Genomic DNA, 25313 nt, shown 5'->3' on the forward strand with positions numbered 1-25313 from the left:
AGAGATTGTATGTTTTTGTAGTACCCGTGGCATGATGGTTAGTGCGATGGACTGTCATGCTAAAGGTCTTGGGTTCGATCCCTGCCTATGTCACCTAAAGTTTTTTTTACGGGTACTGCCCCTTGCGAGGAATTGACAAATTCTCCAAGAGTAATTCTTGTCATAAAAAGTGCTTTTTCAAATGTTCCGTTCGGATTCGACTTAGAACTGTAGGTCTCGTCCATCCCTGAGCGTTGTCAGTCACAAGGCCCTAGTTCTCAAACGGACTGTTGCGCCACCCAATTTATTTATTTATGTTTTTGTAAGTTTAAATAACTCAGCTCTTCCTAAGAATTCACCCTAGTTTTTGTTTTTAATATCAAAGCTAAGTTTGCTTAGAAGATTTTACCACCTTCTTCTTAATTTTTTACAGCTCCGGTAGTATATAGAGAACAGAGTAGTATCCTCTAGGAAACATTTCAATGTCAGCAGTTTTAAGACAACTGTAGTTTGTAGATTTACAGTTATTACTAGTGTTTTTTTCGGCATTCTATAAATAGTATAGTAGGAAATTCCCAAGAAAATCCATCAGCAGTTGCTAGATTTTTGTATTTAAAAATTGGTACAACTGAAAGAAGACCTGTCAGAATAATAACAAAAAAAAAACACAAATACAAGAAAGTTTTGTGAAAATCAAAAGTTAAAGTTTACTTCAGCAAAAACAAACTAACTAAAACTAATGAAATGGACAATTTTTAAGAAGAAATCATAAGAAAACATTTGGAAATTGATATTCTATAAAAAAAATCATTTAACAATTGCTTCAAGAACGGGTTTTGTTCGTAGACTACTATATTAACATGTATTATTGAAGCGAGCTTGAAACTCGCCTCAATTCTTTATATACCTAAATCGAGTTGAAATGTGCTTGATTCCACTCGATTCCGGTCGGGGATCGGAATTGAACCAAAATTTATGAAGAAAAACCTTTGGAGAGGAGTTGGTTTTACATATAATGTATTATGGTCTGTTTACGAGTATTTGCATGTTTGTGTACAAAAAATATAGTTTTGTTTTAATCAAATCAAAAATATAAAATTGTGCATAACTAATCAGTTCTTTATTATTTAACACGAATCAAACTATCTCACTTACACTTCATAAGAAACATCGAAACACCTTTTGTATTTTAGAAAGTGCTTTCAAACTTAATCGTTTTTAGATCTTCTTGTGCGGTGGAAACACCAAAAAGATTTATTTAATCTAAACTGAGATAAACCTTTGATGGAAACATAGCAAAACTGAATTATCTTTTCTATTGTTTTCTCTTGCAAAACAAGCCCACTTAGTCTATTTTCATTAACAAAACTAATTTTTATCAACAGTAACAGATTGAATTTTTCCCCCAATGGAAAACACAGAATTCCAAATGCCCAACTACTCAACGAACACAGCCATCGAGATACAAATGCAATATCAATAGTACCAACATTTGAGAACGAAATCACATAAGATCCATTTAAGACTCGTATAATTGTCAAAACCCCATTCGTAGTAAGATTCTACTTTAACTTTTATCGGTAGCATTCTTACTGCGGATATTGTTTTTGCTATTCGTGTAAAATCTTACTATACTATTGATAGATTTTAAAACAAAACACGGTTATTGTTAGTCTTATTTGTAGGTTTAAGGGTCAGTTGCACGATTCTGGTTCAATGTTTAATACTCGGCTCAGCAATGTTGATCCCCTAATTTCGGTTCCTAAAGTAGTACCCGAGGCGTCATTATGAGTGCGTTGGACTGTCACGCTAGTTTTTGTTTGTATTGGCATTGCCTCTTGCGAGGAATTGACAAATTCTCCTAGAGTAAATCTTGTCATGAAAATTTGTTTGTTTAGCCGATCGGATTCGGCTTAAAACTGCAGGTCTCCTCTATCTCTGAGAATATTAAATATTACTAACACACATTAATGGTTGGGAGTTGTAAGTCACTAACTGTTGCGCCACCTAATTTATTTATTTAAGTTATTTTAAACAGGGGTTGGTACGTGCTTATAGTTAATATGAGTAGCAAAACCTCAGTTAGACTGCGAAAGTCCGTGAGATAAAATTAATGGAAACATGGCCTAAATTTTGAATCAAGATTCTACGAGAGCATAGACCCTTAAGTTTTGTTCATATTTACCACACACTAAACATTTTTTATATCCCCAAAATATGCCTGAAATGGAGTGAGAGCATTAAGAAAAAAGGGATGTGTTCAAAAGTAGGTGAAAAGTACATTGCAATGTCGGGGAAAACCGAAACATGGTTAGGTTTTACACGTACACAAAGTACGGCCAAAGAACACACCTCTGTACTTCAAAATACAGCCGAAATTCGGTTAAGAGGTAAACTTATGAGCATTCCTAGAATGATTGACTAACTTAAAGTTGAAATGGATTTAAATTTTTCCCATTATAAAATTATTCAACTTTTGTTCAAAATCAACTAATGTTTTACTTTTCAAAATCATAAGTTAACCAATTTTTAACAATTAGACTAATATTGATTTCTCCTTTTTCATTTAACAGAAGAATGGATTACGAAAAAGAAAACCGAACTAACAACAACACGACAAATAGAAACTAGAGTAAAACGACAAGTGGTGCTTGAAGATGGCAAAGTTATTGAAGATTCAGGACCAATTGTATCAACAAATACAACCGAAGATACTGATAAGCAAGAAACTGAAACAACTGAGGTAAAATTTTAAATTCTTTATAAATATTTTATTTAATGTTTAACAAATTTTAAAATTTTCTAGCGACGTGACTTAGGAAGTCCGAATCCATTACCAATTGAAGCTAGCAAAGATGAAGTTGATAATGGGACAGGAAATCAATTGGTCACAACATCAAATGATGGTCAAATTGAAAATTTTGGTGGAACTGTGATACAAAAATTTGTACCGCGTCCTGCTGATGGTTTAGTACGTGAAATCAATGAAAAGCGAGTTGTTTCACGGGAGGAAATCAAAGATCGTTTGGAAACAGAAGATGTGAGACATTTGGGAGATTTTTCCGATGAGGTAAGTGTTTAAGTAATTTTCGTTTGTCTATATATAAAAAAGGAGTGTTGGCAGCTCTTAAAACATAAACTTCAAACTAATGTTCAAAATTTGAAGGTAAACGCTCTAGGGGATATCAAACTAACACATTTTTGTAACAGAATTTTGTACAAATTACCTCTCTGACTTCATTAGCCGAGCAATAATTATGTTATCAGAAGCTATCCACTTTACTAAAAGATTCCATTTGAGAAATAGACCACTACTGCGGTATCTAAAAAGGATCGTTAAAGACCCGTACTCCAATAAAACCCTAGAATTCAATCAAAACTATGAAAGGCACTTCAACATGAAAGGCCAAAAGTAACATTCATCCTATATTATATACTCGTACATAGTTCGCGTATAAAACCACAATTTCGTAAGCCCAGATGTTCTCATTAACTTTGTAATCCGTATCCTCAGTAAAATAATGTTCCACTTGCTACCAAAAGCACAAAATTAAAAAAAAATCTGTTTTATTCCCTGCAATACGCGTGGCTTAAACAGAACTAAAAGAAAAAAGAAACTTAAAACAAATCCAAAACAAAGTAGATATAAAAGTAATAAGCTAGGTTAGAAGGAAAAGCTACAAAAGCCCGCAAAGTAAACGCCATACATCAAGAGATATGAAAAATTGATGAGGGCATCTACTCTAATTACGCCCTAGGCAGCCAGCAGCGCAGTGGCCGGCGGCGGTGATGCTGCCATTATTAGAGCAACATCTTTTTAAGACTTTTATTTTGTTTTGTTTTCATTTAGTTTAACGATTGGCTTATAGGTCTCCATCTTCGCTATGTGCATACCTATATATTCCATTCCTTGATCCGACATTTTAGCCGAGATGAATGGGCTTGGTGTATTTTCACGAAACTCCAATAATATCTCGCTTTCCGTTTGAATATTATAAAAAATACTCAAAAAATAAAGATACTTAATGATGGAACCCGGTTAATGTACACTAAGATTGGGGTTTTTGAACACACCGTTCACCGCCTACCGCCCACCATGCCACATCGCCTTGCCTCGCCTCGCCTGCTGCTGTCGACCGATGCGATGGTTCAATGCTAAAAAATTGCAAAATAATAGAAAAATAAAAAACAAATACCTAACAAAACGTGAACAATAGACAGAGTTAAGCTAAGAACCTCTGTCGAACTTTCTTGCTCGTATAGAAGTTTTGTTGACTAAGAAAGGCTAGAAGATCAAAAATGTTTCCATTGAGAATATAAGTATCAAAACTTAAACAAAATATTTGTTTTTATTGAAAATATTGTTTTATTTTCTTGGAGTATTTTTCTCAAATCCATAAAGAACCTTAAGACTACCAAACCTTCATGATTGCAAGTATTAATTCAAAGAATATATTTTGTGGTATTTTTTGTTGTTGCTTTTCTTCGATTCAAAGCATTGCCGGATGGCTCAAGTGCCGGAATTCATGGCTAAAAGATTCGGTGTCCAAGTCTTAAAAAAAATACGAGTATATGCACAGTAAAAGAAATAGAAGTAGGAACTCTCAAGTCTCAAAGGGGATTGCCTCCGTAGAGTGTAGTTATTACAAATTACTTTGAGTCATTGCTGGAATAGACTTTGACTTTATCTATATCTTTGTATGTAGTTAGTTTCAATATAGATTTTATTTTGTATAGACTTGATTTCAAAACGATTGTTAGAAGAACTATATAGAGATACAAACGATGATGATGATTATGATGATGGTCTTATATAGATAAAGATCTATTGGACCGCCAAGATACTTTAGTTAGTAGATCTTATAACTTGAACTTATCATATATAAACTAATAGAAGGGTAAGATGATGGTTCACTGGCATAGCAGTATAGGCGTGAAGATAAGATATTTCCGTTTTGGAATTGAATGGTCTATAATTTAGAACTTATGCAATCGCGATATTTTTTCGTAATTTGAAAGGTTCTTAAGAAACATCAATAATACGGTTATCCCAAGACAAAAAAAAACACGGAAGTTCTTATTTTTTAACATTCAATATAGTGATCAAGAAATATTGACTGTCTTATAAATAAGATTATGAATACATAAAAAGGGTGATTTTTTGCAATCTTTATTAAAGTTAAAAAAAAAACACATACAATTCAGAAAAATACTTGAAATGTTTATTTGAATCGATAGTTTGGCTTGAAGATTATTTCATGCAAAAACCGACCTTGACTACGCCTCAAATGGTCAATCCGCTTTGTCCAATTTTGGCATACTCTTTCCAACATTTCGGTATCTCACGAATATATGCTTCAATATTGTTTTCCAATCCGTCATTTGAAGTGGACTTATCTATATAGACATGAGCTTTAACATAGTCTCACAAAAAATAATCGGACCGGTCCCGAACGTGAAATAAAATGTTTATCGAACTCGCCTCTCGATAAGTCCTTTGTTCCGCGTGCTGTGTGGCATGTGGCACCGTCTTGTTGAAAGGAAATGTCATTCAAGTCAGGCTCTTGCATTTTGGGCAAAAAAAGTTGGATATCGTCTTACGGTAGCGCTCATTATTTACAGTTACTTTACGATTCGCATCTTCTTTGAAGAAGTACGGTCCAATGATGCCAACAGCTCATAAACCACACCAAACTGTGAGTTTTTCTGGATGAATTTGTAGCTCTTGCAATGCTTCTGGTTGATATTAACCCCAAAATCGACAATTCTTCTAATTTACGTACCCAAATGAGCCAAAAATGAGCTTCGTCGCTGAATACAATAAAATGGAAGAAGCGCCCGATGAATTTTTTTAACAGAGCACGAATCTTGATTACAAAATTTAATAATTTGCAGGCGTAGGTAGCTCGTTTGTAAGACGATTCATGGTTAAATTATAAACCATGGTTAAATTATAAACCAAACTGAAGATGTTGGACAGTGAAACCAAGCACGAAATGTTTGTCAGTTGTTTAAACCAGTGTTGCCAAAAAGATGATAGATAAAAAATCAACCTTTATAAACATAAACATCGAACGTACCAAAACGTTTTCTTAATATTTTGGTGGTTTTATGTCAAAGTAAATGTTTCCAAAATTGATTCAAAGGCTTTTGACCAAATTGTTTTTGGAATGTAGCTTTTATTGCAATCTTTGATGAACATTTTTATTCATTTAATTTTTGACTCTATAAAACCTAAAACTGCTTATAAGCACTTTTTTAAAATTGTTTTTAGTTTTAAAAATACACCTATTTTTGACGAACTATTAACCTTGAAAATTTAAAAAATTGCAAATTTCGACATTTCTTGATTTTTCATGGCCACTAGAATTTAAATCTGTAGTTTTTATTGGGATATTTGCGGGTACATAAGTTCACATATTCATTTAGCCAAACGTCTGTTAATCTGAACATCCTGAAAGACATTTTTTTTTCGTTCTTCAAATCTTAACAACCAGTAAAAATGTCGACTTTATGTACATTTTTTGTCTTACACATACAAAATACTATTAGCATCCTACCCAAAATCCTATAGTGTGCTCAAGCAGAGGGTTGCTGGCCGCCTTACATACCTTAACGTAAAAATAAGTTGGTCTTATTTCTTTAAATAATTTGGCCTTATTTAGCTTTGTCAAAGTGCAAGTGGCCTTATTTCACCTTTAAACAAATGTAAATCTTGCGATTGGAGTCTCAAGAGTCTTTTAAGTTTATGGTCCCACCGATTTACTCTTAGTTATATTTTGCATCTTAAAAGATTTTATACGAACGGAATTAATATTTTTTGTTTGCAAAAAAAATAAAACTTACAGAAAGTATTGCTTAAAATTTATAAGAATAGATTTTTCGATAAAATCAAATTATTTCATATTACATTAAATATTTTGTATTAACATTTAAAAAAATATTAAAATACAAATTTTTTTCTGACAAAATATCAAAAAACTACATATTAATTTCTACTTAATTGACTTAATGTTTCGAATATCTCAACAAAAGCTAAATAACAACTAATTAAATTTTCGATTTCATACTTTAAGAAGTTTTTTTATTACATATTTAAATATCATTTAGACATTTTGAATGGCATTAAAGGGTGTCTTTTTAGGTAGTAACTCAACTGTAACCCGAACTTGACCTTTTTGACAAAAGTCACTTGACTACTTGAAAGAGAATACATGGCGCGTTATTTCCGACAATCGGAGTTAAAGTGGCCCCATTAGGCAAAAAGTGGTCGATGTTTTCGAGCCCCAGCAGTTTTGTGTCCATAATCATTTGTAAAACATAATGACATTTTTATCGTTATAAAAAGACATAATTCTTGGGCATAACATTAAATTATATGTTTGTTTCTCTTAAGGACCACACTTCTTGTTCTATTTCTTCTTAAAAACCAAACGTCTCTAAACCACTCTTTATTTTAGGGAATTTTTGTGTTACATAAAATGTAAATATAAAGAAGTTTTATATCCAACTATATTATGGTATTTTTTTCAAAAATGTAAACGTCAAAAACCATGTGTTGACAGTTTTTGATAATTACCTTTCTGTTGAAAAGAACAAAATTTGCTAAATATTAAAAATTGAAATCAAACTACTACATCAAAGTTTGTGAGAAAATTGAATCTAATTTTACTATGGGATTGTTATTATTTACCAGTTTACATTACCCGTGTTTTTTTTTGGAAAATTTAGTAAGATCTTACACGAATAAAAAAAACAATATCTGCAGTATGAAAACTACCGATGAAAGTTTAAGTAAAATCTTACTACGGATGGGTTTTTGACATATATGATTTCATTCTCAAAAGTTGGTACTAATGATATTGCATTTGTATCTCGACGGCTGTGTTCGTTGAGTAGTTGTGCATTTGGAATTATGTGTTTTCCATTGGGGAAAAATTCAATCTGTTACTGTTGATATTATTTAGTTTTGTTAATGAAAATAGACTAAGTGGGCTTATTTTGCAAGGGAAAACAATAGAAAAGATAATTAAGTTTTGCTATGTTTCCAATAAAGGTTTATAAAGTTTGACAGCACTTTCTAAAATACAAAATCGAGTAGAATCAAGTTCATTTCAACTCGATTCAGTTATATACAGAATTAAGGCGAGTTTCAAGCTCGCTTCAACACCACATGTTAATGTGAACAAACGCCTTCCTTGAAGCAATTGTTAAATTAACTTTTTTTTATGGAATATCTATTTCCAAATGTTTTCTTATCATTTCTTTTTAAAAATTGTCCATTTTATTAGTTTTAGTTAGTTTTTTTTTGCTAAGTTAATTTTAACATTTAATTTTTAGAAGCTTTTTTGTATTTGTGTGTTTTTTTTTTTAATTATTACTTTGACAGGTCTTCTTTCAGTTGTACCAATTTTTAAATACAAAAATCTGGCTACTGCCGATGGGTTTTCTAAGGAATTTTCTACTATACTATTTATAGAATGCCAAAAAACACGGGTATTTATTCTTATCATTATTAGCTTACACATTTTCCTTACCATGAGCTATTGTCATCCTTATACGATTACGCTTTTCAAGGTACCCGTCAAATCTTCGGTCGATAAGTCTTCTTCCGAGCATCAGCAAAGTCTTCGAAAAAATCATTAAAAGAGCTCTGACTAAGTAGGCTGCGGGCAACAAAATAATTCCGGATAAACAGTGCGGGTTCAAAACGGGTTATGACACAATTCATGCTGCGTCTAAACTCGTTTCTGATATCCAATGGAATAAATCAAAACTACAATGCACAGGTGCTGTTCTGGTTGATTTGGAAAAGGCCTTTGACACCGTATGGTTAGGAGGTCCTTACCTAAAACTAAGCATGTTTGGGTTAAGCAAACCATTGTTGTATATTCTTTATGATATGCTTAACGGTAGACAGTTGGTTGTCAAAAGTGGCAATGTAACTTCTACCACAACATTCTCAATTAAAAATGGTCTTCAACAGGGAGCGGTGAATTCGCCGATTCTCTTCAGCATTTACACCAGCGATCTGATAGGTAGTCTTAGAAAAGCAAAGGCAATTGCGTACGCCGACGATCTAATTGCGTACAGAACGGCCCGAAAGGTTGAGGCTATTAGAATTCTCTTGCGACGACTGGAAACTGAAAATAAATGTCCAGAAGTAGGAGACAATTCTGTTCCGGACTCCGTTGGCCTCGGTATATGGTTAGATCAGTATTTATATTTCGACAGACACATAAATGCTGTCAGCTTGTACCCAGAGTGAAGTTAATTTGCTACATGGCCCTCATAAGGCCGATTATCGTTTATGGTTGTCCTGGGTGGTTCAACGTTGCCCCTTCCCAGAAGGAGAAGTTTCGGGTGTTCGAGCGGCAGTGCTTACGACGCTGTACCGGCTTATATCGAACAGCCGAATCTTCTTACGTGCATTCGTGATAAAACTCGTTCGAGGTCACATTGTCTATGTGTTCGACCAACAATTTAATTATCGGGGCCTTCTATCCGAACGACGAGTATTTTAAAAGTGCACGCTCGAGCGGCTTTATTCCACCAGAGGCATTCCTCTTTTTAGACAAATGCGGTCTGATACAGAATAGATTGGCAATTCCGTTAATCTACCACGCCAGACGAAGAACCGTGGATAGGCGACTCCTGTACAATCGATACGTCATGGCACAAGGCGGAGCAGAGCTCCTTCGGTTCAGTAGGGCTGTATCCGAATGGGACCGAACTGATAGAGTGAAGCAGGAGAACCAGTTTTGGTGGCTTCAATCGGCACTTGATAGTGGGTAGTCGGGATGGGGTTTTAAGCCTTGGCCGGCTTACATACTTGTTTTATAGTTTTAGGGTTTAGTTTTAAGTAGAATAGGCGTGGTGGCACAAAAAAAAATAAAAAAACTATACAAAAATATACAAAAAATATACAAAAAAATTAAAGACCACAAAATATCAAAAACAAAAAACGTTAGATAGTTAGATTTGCTGCTGTGGTTGTTCTAGTTTTAAGTAGTTTATAGGTAGAAAAGGTAGTTTAAGTTAGCTTTAAGTTTTATATTAAGGACCTTATTTTAATCAGTTTTTAAGTAAAAATAAAAAAGAATATCGATAGTAGTTTTTTTTTTTCAAATTTTCTAATAAATAAAAAAAATTAAATATAAATTGAAGTAAAATAGATCTTGTGGCCTAAAGTCATTAGTATTAAGTGTTATAGTTTAACTTAGATTGTCCGTATGGGACCATTAAGTTAGTTGTAAGTTATGGTTATTTTGTCTAGTTTTATGAATTTTTTTCTAGCTTTAAGATAGGTTTAAGATTGAATTAAAAAAAAAACGCTTTTCAAGGTTTTCGAGTAGGTATTTTGATTTACATCAATAATTAATTAAAACTTAACTTTGGGCTACTTCACAAGTGTGAAATAAAGAGATTCGTTCCTCAGCCGTACTACGCGAATGTGCAATACCTTAGAACACTTTTTCTTTTTCTCTTATAACAATGTTTAGGAATTCAAAACCAATGTACCCTTTTTTCTAGGTCTTGACTTTTTCACACTGTGACTTTGACTTATTGCCTTAAATAAAAAAAATAAAACCAAAACTCGAAATTTCATGCTATTTTTAAACATAAGACATGCTTCGTATTGCCTAGTATAGTTCATAATTGTTTCGTTTCTGGACTAGTCCTTACTCACAAATGTCACAAATGAGTTCAACACTTCTCTGAAAAACTTTTCTTTTGAAAGAGACTTAGACTTCGGTGTTTTTTTGCAATATATCCAAAATATTTAATAGTTAATTGTAATTTTCTTTAAAAATTCTTTCGTTATGCTAAAGAAAAATAATGATCCAAAATTTAATTTCAATTACTGGGATTGTTCAACTTTGTTAAGCTTGGAAGGTCTTCTAAGTTCAAATCCTCATGTGCTTCCCTGATCACCCAATTAAATGTACATTACAGCTCATGTGATGTCTTGTTGATTGTAATTGTTTAAGATTAAGAAACAACACCAAACACACAAAAGTATCTATTTCCTTTGTCTGTCACGTCTTTTTCATGACTTTTGTCAAAACGAACTTATAGCCTAAATTAAAGCAACAAGCCTCTGCTTTCATTACAAACTATAAATCCAAAAATCTCCAACTTCAATACATTTTACAAAAAATGTATCTTTAACAAAAAAGTCCGCCACTTTCAGCACTCTTGATTTATGTCTATTCTTTTGCCTTGCCGGTCGTTAGCCCTTTTTATTTATAGTTTATTTTTTTCTTATTTTCGCAACTTGTTTTAACCAAAAGAAAAAAGAGTTTATATATATATTTTTTTTGGTAATTGGATACATCAGGTTTTTCATAAATTCTGGTTCCTTTTTCGGCTTTCGCTTTCAAATGTGAAAAGAAAATCTCAGCAAGTCAAAACCTTCAATAAAAACAACAACGATAAGAAAAAAGTACGTTTTTACGAAAACGAAATTTATTATACATTCGGTCTTTTAGCAGACCAAGATTGAAGTTGATTTTATTTTAGTTTGTTTTTTTTTTTGTATGAGAAAAGGTTTCGTGGGATGATTTTAAATTCAAAGACACAACGCAAAAATGATGATGATCGAAGTTAAGACAAGCAACGAGCTCTATCCCCCTTAAGTACGAACGTTAGGTAGGTTTAAGTAGTGGGTACAGTGGGTAACATGCGGCATGAAGCCGTATTACGCATGCGTGTGACTTTGAACTCTTTACGTAAACTTAAATATAAAAATGCAAGCTGTTACATTAATTGTTCTTGAATGAAGGTTATAAACATTTGCAATATGTTGCATTGTTATATGTGCGCGAAAATGTGACAGAGCAAATAAGTTAATGTATGCTAAAAAAAAATGTAATAGTTTTGGGAAAAACATTGAAGACTATTTTGTAAGTCATTCAGTTTAAATAGAAATGAGCATAATTTAGAGTTGATGGCGGGTTTTATTGACAGTACAATATTTGAGTACTACTTCCTGGGAAGTAATTAATAAATTATGCGAATTACACAATAGTTGGAAAAATTACAATATTGTACTAATTTAATAAAATTAAGGCAAAAATATTAATTATTCATGTATGTTGCCGTCCTGATTAAAAAAAGGTGTTTTTTCTAAGAGGAAATGGAATGAAATAGAATGAATTTTTAGGTTGGCTTTAAATTTACTTTTTTAGAAAAATAATCATCTGGTTTTGTAATTTGATGATTTATGGCAAAAGAAAGCCCAAGTTGGATCAGACGGAGTCTTATCTGGAGGTTGATTTTAAGCCAAAGCTATGTCTGCAATAATGATGCAAATGTTGTCCTCCTCAAGTGGTCAATCTTTTCGGACTTAGCGGCGTAGACAAGCAACATAAAATAAAATAAATAAATTACCTAACGCAACAGTCCTTTGAAAACTAGGGCCTAGTGACTAACAACTTTCAACAACTTTCAACAATTTCCGTGTGCGTAATGTTGTCAGGGATGAAGGGGACCTACAGTTTTAAGCCGATTCCGAACTGTTAATTTGAGTAAGCACTTTCCATGACAAGAACTGCCTTTGAAAGATTTGTCAATTCCCCCCAAGAGGCAGCACCCGTAAGAAAAACTTCAAATATCCCCCCACAAAATAGTCAAGATACGTTAAATCCTACAATCTTGGAGACCAATTCACAGATCCGTAACGTGAAACTCTCCTCTTACCAATTTTTTTCTTCAATAAATCCATTCTGGGACAAACTGTGTGACATATTGCTCCTTCTTCTTGTTAAATTGATGTACAAAAAGTCAATAATTATGACTTTATAGCATTCATCATTGACTGTAACGTTCTGGCAACAATCTTTTTCAAGAAAGTATTAGCCGAATTGGTAGTACCCGTGGCATGATGGTTAGTGCGTTGGACTGTCATGCAAGGGGTCTTGGGTTCAATCCCTGCCTGTGACAGCTTAATTTAAAAAATTAATTTTCGCGGGTACTGCCTCTTGCGAGGAATTGACAAATCCTTCAAGAGTAATTCTTGTCATGAAAAAGTGCTTTCTCAAACTAGCCGTTCGGATTCGGCCTTAAATTGTAGGTCCCTTCCATTCCTGACAACAGTACTCGCACACAGGAATGGTTGAGAGTTGTAAGTCACTAGGCGCTGGTTCACAACGGACTGTTGCGCCACCCCATTAGCCGAATTGTCCACCCACCCACAAAGTTTAACATTTCAGATACTGCAGTTTTTTTATTGACTTATCTATTCAAATAAAATTCGCTTATGGAAGGAAAATGGCCAAAAATGAACTTAAAATAAATCACTTGACAGCTGTCAAAATGGCCGCAAGTTAAAATAGTGTTGCCAAATGTTAAGTTTTATTCTCTAAATGTATTAAATGTAATGTAAATTTTGCTTTAAGAAAAAACGTTTAAAGGGTTTTCTATTCAAAGCTGATTGATTTTAAAATTGAATGCAACATGTGGTATGGTGGTGAAACATAGAATCATTTAAATGGCCTCCGCGGTTATGCTGGGTAGCGCGTATTCGAAAGGTCTTGTTTTCATCAACTTTGGAGCCTAGATTGGTAACATTTTAAAAAAAAGAGGCTGGGATGCGACCCACACTGATAACTTCCCATCCCGTCTATCGATTTTTCTTGCTTAAAAGTTTGTAGGGTTGGGTTTAAAACGAAATAGTTTTATATAGAAATAGTTTAGTTTGAAAATCTAGTTTTGTTAAATAGATTTTTAGTTGAAATTTTTTTTTACCAATTTTAGTAGCATTTCTTATATTTTTACAAATTGGATGAATAAAATTAGTTTGAGAGATATCAAGAATCGAACATCAATTTTTACCAATTGTGCGTACTATTTCTTGTAGATTTTATTTTTTTTTTGAAAAAACGGACTGTTGGATTTTTATAAAAAAAACTACTGAACACCGAAAACAATATTTTCTGTGAAATAAAAAAGTTTGAAGACAATATTTTTAAGTTTTAAAAAGCTTTTGAGTCGAAAATACATTTTTACCAACTTTTATTAATTTTTTCGTTTAGGTTTTTATTTTCTGTAAAAAACTGTCAATTAGATTTTTCTCTAAATTTTACAGAATGTTGACACCAATATTTCTTAAAAGATAAAAGTAGTTAAAAGCCATAATCTCAAAAGTTTGAATAGATATTTGAGTCGAATCGAATCAATTTTTACCAACTTTGAGTAATGTTTGTTAGGTTTTTACTTTTTGTAAAAAAAACTGTCAATTCGATTTTTCTCAAAATCTTACTAGATTTTTCGTTGCATGAAATTGTTTTGGAGATAAAATTCGAGGTGACAACATTTTTTTTTCATTTTTTTGATTTATAAAAAAAAAACCGTTGGTTGGATTTAAAAAAAAAATACTTGTTTGGTATCACGTTACAATTTTTTATTACATACAATTTAAGTCAAGTCTTTAGAGTTTTTGGTTCATGAGATATTTAGGGTTAACCAAAATGTTCAACTTTTTGAGAGCCCTTTCTGCATCTTTCCTGGTTCTTGAGCTTTGGACGACGAAAAAAACGTCTCGAACGTACGAACGTACGTACACACACGCACGCACAAACATCTTTCTTTCTTAAAATCTTTTATTTTACTCTAGAGACATTGAAACGTCGAGCAATTTCAAAATTTTCATTTTGAAAAATCGTGTCAAAACACATGATCGTGGCTGCCAATTCACATCAGTTCTAAACGAGTTAACCATGCCATATGTCTTGAGCTATGTGGATCGTAGCGCCATCCTGTTGACTCCATATGTCTTCAGGGTCCATAATATCCAATTCAGGCCACATGAAATTTGTGATCATCGAATTATATTTGATGTCTTTTTATTCTACAGAAATTTGTTTAAACTAAAGGTCAACAAACAATTATAAATAGTAATAAAAGTCTCTGAGTTCCTCTTTTTGTACCTAGAAATCAAAAACTTTGTGGATCAAAATGACGATATAACCTTAAATTCAAAGATAAAAGCCTACTCATCCCAAGTGCTTTTAGTGCTTTTTAAAACAACTAAAGTTAATAAAAGTAAATCTTATTTTTCTTAAGGGTTTTCGTAACCATATTTGGAAGAAATTCAAAATATCTAAGATCAGACAATTAAGAGTTCATTAGATCCAATATAGTCCTCCAAATTCTGTAGAAGTGGTCAAAATGTCGACATTGAAATCACATACAAAAGTTGTATGAACTTTATTGAACTTTTTAATGTGAATCGTTTAAATAAAATCAGTGTAAATCAAAAATTATCAATAAGTACTATCTTCAATAATAATAATGATAAGTGTTTTGGTTAAACTTTACAAAGTTTAATTTCTAGGCCAAGCAGTCAAGGCTATACAACTGGCCTGGTGAATCCAGTAAGTACCACATCAGCTTGTATATATTTCCTGTTTTTAACATCATTAAGTAGTGTCCACTTAGTGTTTGTTGTATACTGGCAACATCTTGAAACTTCATTCAAAAATAAACTTTTTTAGCTGCATCAAATTTTATCTAACGCTTGCGTTCCTTTAAACCTTTCACTAAAAACACTGATTAAAAAATAACAACTGAAACTGTTCCTTATAAATCTAGATTACCTTTCATTTTTCTAAATAAAGTAACATAAACTATACTAGTTTAGTTATTATATTTAGCTTCAGCTCCTTTACGCCTACGCAACAGTTAACAATTATGTGCGTAACTTACTCCGATATCAACTTAAAAAAAAGCTAACCTGTCAATTAAAAATGTTGTAAAGAAGGTTTCGTAAGTTTTAAACTTACAAAAAAAATTGTATGACTTTATATCTTCATATCTATGCAAACATATCTATACTTTCATAAAATCAGATCTAGCAAAATAATTGTACATCGTGCCTCATAATGTACTTGCTGGTGGGTAATGCGTTACTTTCAACACAATTCACATATCTTTCTCCACTATACCATAACATCTCATTTACATACCACGAATCCTCACAGGTTATTAGACATACAACCCGAATCACCAACAACAACGCCAAAAAAAGAAGATAATAATAATTTTTTTCAGGTGGGCCTCGTCTACAAGGTTTACAAAGCAGCTACACAAAAAATAAGCAAATTTTCCCGTCTAAATACACCCAGTTTTCAACCTAATACAAAAAAAAACTAAAACTACCAATTGACCAGATTTTGTTGTTTTATTTTTGGTTTGCAAAAATGCCCATCAGCCTAGCATTAGCACTATTCAACTTTAAACATCCTTCTCTATCTCGCACTCTCTACTCACTCGCTCTCTCTCTCTCTTTCTATCCCACTCTCTGTGTCCAAGAAGAGCATCTTAGCTAGAGTTTAAATTGAAATCCTTCATTGGCAAAAGCCGGTTCTTCGTTGCCAATCTTTATTTAACAATCAGCACTATACGAGTATGAAGAGAACTTAAAGAGCACCACCTTGTTGCACTTTACGATCGCATCCAACAAAAACTATATACGCTCATTTCGAGTTTTATAAAGCCTACAGAAACCAGAAATTAACAATTGATTACAAAAACAAAACATACAAAAAAAAGAATAAAAACTTAATACAATACTTTGACTTTATAGTCTTGAAGATAGCGTTGTCTTTTTGTGTGTTGAACTTTTTTTCTTCGACCTTAAATGATTTAATCTCGAGTTATTTATGGTCTTCCCACTAAAAAGTTGATGAAGTTAGAAAAATGATCTTTTCAGGACACTTTGTTTTGCAAACATACGTTTAAGAATACTAAAGTTATGTCGTGTGGATTGTATGTGGATCGCAATGGGATTTTTTGCAAATTACTTCAAATATACCATCTGTGTTAGCTTAGCTGGTAATTTATATGATAAATAAATTGTCACATATCTTTATGACATTAAATAATATTTTGTGGAACGTATTTGTATCAAAATTGTATGCTTTTTTTCCAACGCTACAAGCATTGTGACAGAAATAGGTTTTTTTAGTTTTTGAATTTTTACTTTTATCTTCAATCATAAAATCTTATGTTTTTCGTGGTCTTCATAATACAAACTATCTGGAGTTGGAAAATAGAGATAAGAGCTTCCCAAAAAACTCATTTCTGTAAATACAAGCTTAGGGACCTTGGAGTTATGTCGTGTGGATTGTATGTGGAACGAAGATATAATTGGAAATTATTGGAATCATACCATCTTTCTTACCTTATCTGGTAATTTATGGGATATATATAAATTGTCCCAGTTTTAATGCGCTTCATTTATTTTTTGTGGAACGTGTGTGGATCAAAGTGGTTATTATTGTTATCAGTGCAATATCTTACAAGCTTAAAGCCTTCTGGTGGACGAATTGTTACACTTAAAACACATATCTTCCAAACTTAATTCAGTTTCTTTAACAATCCTTAACACCAAAGCTTACGCTCCAACTTCATGTTCCAAACTATAAAGAAGTGTGGTTTCCTCCACAACCCACAGCACACCACAAAAATCAAACTATCATAAAAAGAATTCAAAGTAAAAGGCATAGAGTGTACAAGTATGAGCTGTGCTGTGCTATGCTATTACTGCCGGCTCTGATGCGGACTTCTTACCAATATCTTTTCAAGTAGGCATACTTCTCCATCATCAGCTTTAGCTCTATAAGCCAGACTTTTTGTGTAGATGGTGATGGTGGTTTGGTTATAAACAAAAAAAAAAACAACCACATCTCCAACACGACAGAAGTCAACATTATGAGTGCAGCATTAGAGCTAAAAGAGTCTCTGCTGTTGGCTATGGTTGTTTAAGATTTTCAAATTCTTTGGCTTTAGTTGGGCTTAAGCGTGCCACCTGACTGGATGGATTTTTGTCCGACTTTTCTACTGCTCTGATCTGTCTGTTTATTTGTATATGCTAAGTTATAGATAAAGTTTTTCGGTTTTAGATACGATGTCATAGAGTACACGTAGAATGTCTAATGTTAGTGCTGTTTTTTTTATGATCGTGTCTTGAAAAAAAAATTGTTGTTTTATTTATTTATGCATAATTTTTTTTTGTTTATTGTCGGGTATTTTTTTTGCAAGTCAACTTTTCTTGCACCGTTTTCGAAGTTTGTTGTTTTATCGTTTTGTCGTCTGCAGTAGAGAATGTATTTTATTTTGTGTGCCTGTGTCTGTTTAACTTGACGATAACTTGTTCGGCAGAGTGTTAACTTTCGGTGCCTTCTTCTGTTTTTGTTTATTTTGTTTCATAAAAAAATTAAACTTTCAATTGTAATAAATGAGTGAAATTTCTTGTTTATAATAATTGCACAGCATACTAAAAGACATTCACTCGCACTATACTTAACAACAAAAATAAAAGGAGAGGGTGCTTGTCATAAAGAAGAGGAAAATCATCATCTTAAATATAGCCGTGTATTGTGTGGAACCTATGTGGATATTGAAAATAAGTGGTTTACCTTTAGTACAGAAATTCATAACTGATCATTTCTCACAAAAATACAACTACTTAAATCTTAAGGTCGTTTAGTTGCATCGAGTGGATTGTATGTGGATCGTATTGTTTTTTTTTCATGCAATAAAAATTTGCAATTGTACTGAAAATTAATCCGAGAGAATATCAAATCCTCCTCCTTAAAAAGGTTATTGGGCTAAATTTAGTAACAACTTACCGTTTCTTTTGTGGTTTGAAAATAATATCAAATATTATACCTTCCCGATAACTGTGAGGAAAAAAGTGAAAATTATATCAATTTATTTTGAAAATTTTATACCTAACCTTAATTCGAGTGTTGTGGTTTTTGTGGTGCAAATAAAAAATAAAAAAAGTAAAAAGTAAATTAAGTCAGTGGAATTGTTTCGACAAGTGTACTATTATAGTATCTAATTACATTAACACTTTTACATGCTCAACAACCAGAAGTGATGACCAGTTCTCTACAGTTCCAACTTTAGCTTCAGCTTCTCCTTAAGCTCCAATGGATATCAATGCGGTGCAATAGTGCGATTCTCTGTGAAGGTAAACTTGAAACATAGAAGATTCTTTGTAATGATGATGCTTTTTTTGTATCTTGTTCCTCTTCCTTCTTTACTTTGTCTACAGTTTAAATACAGACTTTTGTAAGGTGTTTTTTAACAGGAAATCTTTCATCATTATTGGGGGGAGAATAAAACAAAACAAAAAATATAAAATTTAAGGCTTCTTGTCATGGGATGGGAGATGATGATGATGGAAGGAAAGAGCTGAGGTTTATAGTCCTCTGAGATTCGTAATTGTTTTCTGTTTTTTTTTTTGTATTTTTTATTATTTTTTGATGATGATGATGGAACTTTATAGTTCTTCTTCACGGGTTAAAAAAAAAATGAAGAAACTAATCTTCTTGTACCTTTTGTTTCTTGTTGTTATTTTTTTTCTTATAATTTGTTCTAATTGTGCCGTGAGCGCATGTTTTCATCATAGTTTAGGGTTTGTGAACTTTAGGGGCAAAATGGTCGTCGGGTCGGTCGTGTTTTATGGATTTTATGTTTTGGTCTTTATAATACTCTTAATAACGATAAAATTTCATCACCATTCACCATCTTCATCTTCATCTTTATCACAGAAGATGACCATCATCCTATTATAGACTTTTTCTTAAAGAAAATATTGCGTATTTCTTCTTCTTCGTTTATTATTTTGAGTATGAATTCATTTGAATTGGTAGTTTGAAAAGAAAGTTAGGCAACGAGTTTTATGCCTCATCTCTTGTAAAAAAATATGGAAAGTTTACTTGTATATTTCCAAAGAGATTACTTCGAGACTTAACTTATAATAAGTCTTGTGTTATGTGGTGTTGTGCTTTGATGACCTCTCTGGCTATGTGCGACATCGGAAATTTATTCTATTTTGCTCAAGAAAACAGCAAAAAAAGAATAGCTGACATTTATTTTTAATTTGTTGCCACAAGTTTAATGGGGCTCTTTCTTAAGAAACGAATATTAAAAAGTTTGACGGAGAACTTTTTGGTTAATATCTTTTAAGCTTATGCTTGCGAATAGTTTTTTTTTTCTTTTCGATTTGTTTTCTTTGAAGTGAAAATTTTAAAGAAAAAATCCAATTTTTTCTAAGTAACATTCGAGAAGTACAAAGATTGAATGCAAACCTTTCTAATGTTGATTTGCTGGAAAGTTTGTCTATATTTTTCTTATTCATTCTATATTCATAACTACATTAATCATTTCCTTGTGGTCTTGTCAGTTGAAATTAATTTTTTCATAAAACAATAAAAAGAAAAACAATATTTACCTAAATCCAATGAAAAGATCTTTAACCTTTTTTTTTTTGAAAAAAAAAAAAATAAAAAATATTTAAGTTTACTGATGGGAACATTGACTAATCTAAGTTTTTGATTTGATTTTTGTTTTTAATTATTTTAATTTATTCATGATTTCAAACTATATTCTTGATTGATGGATTAAAGCTTTTTTTAGAATTTAATTTATGATGAGAATTTATGAAATATGCATTTTTATATTTTTTAGCTGACATAGCAATGTCGTAATTTAGCGACAGTAAATATAAAAATCTTGCAATCGGTAAAGATCGGTTATCAAAGTTAGGAAAATTTTAAGAGAAAGCTAATATATTAACTTAAATATGGTATTTGGGAATTCCCTCAATTTATTAAACTCAAGTCAGCTAGAGGGTGATAAATTATGTACATAGGTTTGAAATTTTCGAATTGTTACTTTAATAAATAAATAAAGTGTTAACATAAAAATATAATTTTCAAAAACTCAATTAGACATTCTTCGTTGACGTAGTTACATAAATCAACTTTGATTTCTTCTAAATTATGGCTTTTATCAAGAGAAATGTAAATTGAGCATTTGAGCAATGCCAACCCTTAATTATATTTAACAATCCATCAACTATTATAAAGCTGTTTAAGTTTAAAGAATCTAACCGAGGAAGTGTTCATGTAATTCAAATCCTGCTAATAGAGAATATTCCAATAAGAGGTTTCTTTTTGATATACAAATGAAACATTATTTTTTTGGAAGAAATCAATTGATGTTTATTAGAAATGTTATAGTTTTTTATCATTACCATTAAAAACGATATTACCTAAATGGCTGCCAAGTCCATGGTTACATATTCTTTCCATAAAATTGTTCAATAACAATTCGCATTTTTGCGGCTGTTTTCTTCTATAACTTCACGAGTTAAATCTTAGGGGTCTTGAATCAATTTTGGAGCTTTCACCTTTTCTTTTACGTGGCCCCATGGAAAAAACAGTAAAGATGTTAAATAAGAAGATTTTGATATCGAGTCACTATCATCTCTTCGAGAATTACCGGGGTCAGGAAATATTTCCTGCAAATTTAAGATTGTATAATTTCTTGCCAATTCCATACAAAATTCAATAAACAATCCATGAACCGTATCAGTATCACCATCCTCATTTTCGAACAAGAAAGGTACAATCAGAACATCATGAAAAGGGTTTTCCATTATCATTCTTGGATCTTCCGATCAAAATAAGTGACAATCCGTCTGAAGATGATTTTTTGGCCAACATCCGGATTATTTTGTAGTATTTCAAGGAAGATATTAGTATATTGATGATCCACCGCACAGGCTTGAATTCATATGTTAACTGATATTTAAAAGCCTAAAGAACTAATGGCTGAATCACAAACACGCTTCAGATTCGGCTTCGTCTGCGTTACAATGAGCCTGCTTCGAGGTTGCATGCATTGTATTCCTATGGCTAAACTCGTAAACGTCAGGTGAAGCCGAAGCTGAAGCGTGTTTATGATTCAGCCATAAGTCTCCATGCAAAATATTTTTAAACGAAGTTTTTTTGTATACCTGATTCGGAGAAGAATTAACAAATTTGAGAATTCATTAACAAAGCAGTGCAAGTGCAACGATGTCAGTTGTTCTGGAGCTACGCACCTTATTTAACTTCCTTACGTCACTAATTTGTCCCAACATCTCAAATTATTCCACAAAGTTCTAAGTTTGCCATTTCCTGGCGAGGAAATTATTCATATATGCCGAAAAGTAATTTAGCTTTACGAGGTGTTAATTTGTCATGTTCAACATTTTTATAGTGAATTTACACAATTAAAATTTTGTTTAAGTGAAAATGGTTCCACTTTTAGTAATTACGTTGTTTTTTTGTCAATTATAAAAGGTAATAGCTTCAAGGCTGACTTTTGACCAAATAGCGGACTATTCAAAATGAAACCCCTTTAGTAGAAAATATTTTATAAGCAAAAACAAATTTTGTCAAATTTTCACTGTCAAAAAGTGAGAAAACAAATTTAAACCTTCTTCAGTTTTTGACAAAGCACTTAACGAATTTTAAAATTTTGTTGAAGAATTCTAAGAGTTGAATAAAAAGATATGACGCCCATTTTTTACGAAATTAATGTCTCTCAAATGGACCATTTTATTAAAAAAATTCTATTTTTCATATACTTCAAGGTGATTACATATATAAATTAAACTTTAAAAACTTAAATTATATATTTTAAGAACTAATTATTATGGTCTTAATAATTCTAATTTAATTGTTTTTTGTTTCGAGATAGATAAAGTGTTTTATATGGAGTTATATTTTAAATGTGCAATGTAATTAAACAAAACATGAATAAATATCATTCTCTTATAATAAATAAATGACAAATGTGTTGTAGCTATAAATGTACAATTAAAACTGTTGTTTAAGATCATTTTTATAAGTCAAAGTAGTTTGATGGTTGTAGAAGTCGTAGAAGTCTCATTCATTTCTTAGACATACATTTAAACCTAACTTAAGGAACATTAGAGTGATTATTAAGAAATCATTCTACAAAATTTTAATTTTAAAGCATTTTTCAAAATTATTTAAAAATAAAATTTTATATGCCGATGATTATTTCATTTAAATATTGCTTGTTTATTTATTATTGTAATGGGTCCGATTTGTCAAATTGAAAATTTTGACATTTCTTGACGTTTCAAGGTCCCAAGAGTCGAAATAAAAGATTTTTAGAAAGATGTCTGTGCGTGCCTGTGAAATGGATACCTTCGTTCGTACGTCCGTAGGTTCGCGACGTTTTTTTTGTCGTCCATACCTCAGAACCAGAAGGGATATCGACTTTAAATAAATTTTGTTATACTGACAATAAGGCAGAAAGGGCTCTCAACAAAATTTCGTGGGTGGTTTTTTACCATAGCAGTTTGAAAAAAAGGTGAAAATAAATATCTTACGAACCAAAAACGCTAGAGAATTGAACTAAATTTCATATAATATATTGTAAAGTGATATCAAAGAAGTATATTTTTTGAAAAGAATCCATTTAACGGTTTTTTTTTATAAATCAAAAAAACTGAAAAAAAAAACTTGACACCTCTAAAATTTTACGACTAAAATATAATTTCATCTCCAAAATTTTTGTGCAACGAAGAACAATGTTTTTGACATCTGGTAAAATTTTGAGAAAAATCGAATTGACAGTTTTTTTTATTAAAAATAAAAATCTAAAAAAACATTACTCAAAGTTGGCAAAAATTGAATATCGATTCTAAATCTTGAAATTAAGGCCTCAAACTTATTTTATCTTATAAGAAATATTGTTTTCAACATTCTGAAAAATGTTGAGAAAAATCGAATTGACAGTTTTTTTTACAAAAAATTAAAAACCGAACAAAAATTGACAAAAGTTGGAAAAATGATTTTCGACTCAAATATCTTTTCAAAAAATTTGAGATAATAGCTTCTACCTGATTTTTACTTATAAGAAATATTGTTTTCTACATTTGAACAAATTTTAAGAAAAATCGAATTGACAGGTTTACAAAATATAAAAAATTAAACAAAAATGTATAAAAGTTGGTAAAAATTGATTTTCGACTCAAATATCTTTTCAAAAATTATAGATATTCGCTTTAAACTACTTTTGTCTTTCAAAAAATATTGTTTTCAACATTCAGTAAAATGTTGAAAAAAATTGAATTGACAGTTTTTGTACAAAAAATTAAAAACCTAAAAAAAAATTAACAAAAGTTGGTAAAAATTGATTTTTGACTCACATATATTTTCAAAAATTTGAAATATTGGCTTCAAACTAATTTATTCTTATAAAAAATATTGTTTTCCACATTCGATACAATTTTGAAAAAATCGAATTGACAGTTTTTTACAAAAAATAAAACTCAAACAAAAAAAAAACAATACTGATACTTGGTAAAAATTTACTTTCGACTCAAGTAGCTTTTCAAAAATTAAAAATATTGGCTTCAAACTTATTTTATTTCACAGAAAATATTGTTTTCGATATTCAGTAATTTTTATATAAAAATCCAACTGTCCGTTTTTTCATAAAAAATAGAAGCTACAAAAAATAGTGCCCAAATTTGGTAAAAATCGATACGAGTACATATAGAAAAACTTTTAAGCAAGACAAATCGACAGACGGGATGGGAAGTTATCAGTGTGGGTCGCATCTCAGCCTCTTTTTTTTTTAATTTTAATGTCATCATCATATATTTTGACAGACGAATTTTGTATGAACAAAACCAAGTCATATATAAATAAAACAAATAGAATAGGACCAAGGTGACTACCCTGGGGGACACCAGAATTCACAACAAATTAACTTGAACTATAACGTCTATCTTGCAAATATGAGGAGATCCAGTTTATGAAACAGTAGCTTAAACCTTGCTGTAATAGTTTTAAAAGTAATGTTTTATGACACAATTTGTCAAAGACTTTGTGAAATCAGGAAATATGCAATCTACTTGTTCACGTTTTTCAAAAACATCTAAACAAAAGGACGCAAAGTGAAAAAGATTGGTAACAGTTGAACGCTTTTTAACAAAACCATACTGGTTATCACAGATAATTGAACTACACTACAAAGAAAAGACGCTAAATACGATTGACTTAAACAGTTTAAGTATGATAGATAGTTTAGCAATAGCTCGGTAGTTCATTATTTCGTTTTTAGGACCTTTTTTGTGTACTGGTATTATGAAGAAGCTCTCAATATAAAATGAAACTGCGAGTTACTTAAAGACGTGTTGAAAAGAACACATAAAGGGATGATGGTACACCGTCGGGACCAGGACTAAAACATTCGTCAAGTTGTAGGATACTATTAATAACAGTATCTTCACTTATAACGAAATTGATAGAATTTAAGTGAGGGAACATTTATAACAATGGCAGATGTGCTAGGAAAACTAATAGTATTATAATCTACAAAAGCATCTTTAAAGTAGTTTGCAAACATGTTCGCAATTATTCTTGGCTCATTACTATTTGATGTCGAATCAGTCATTTAGTTAGGGTCCCCAAATGTTTTCTTCTTACGATTAACGAATTTCCAAAAAC

At 31.5% G+C, this 25313-nt stretch overlaps 1 protein-coding gene across 4 annotated transcripts in view; it reads left to right on the forward strand.

Moving 5' to 3' along the window:
- The window catches only part of LOC129947460 (uncharacterized), a 179828-nt gene that overhangs the window by 98081 nt on the left and 56434 nt on the right, over window positions 1-25313 (forward strand). For all 4 annotated transcript variants that reach the window (XM_056058023.1, XM_056058020.1, XM_056058022.1 and 1 more), the window contains 2 exons: window positions 2553-2722; window positions 2786-3049. In XM_056058023.1, coding sequence (XP_055913998.1) covers window positions 2553-2722; window positions 2786-3049 — 434 coding nt within the window. The remainder of the gene's footprint in view (window positions 1-2552; window positions 2723-2785; window positions 3050-25313) is intronic.

This window comes from Eupeodes corollae, chromosome 2 (genome assembly GCF_945859685.1).
Source record: "Eupeodes corollae chromosome 2, idEupCoro1.1, whole genome shotgun sequence".
NCBI classification, from domain to species: Eukaryota; Metazoa; Arthropoda; class Insecta; order Diptera; family Syrphidae; genus Eupeodes; species Eupeodes corollae.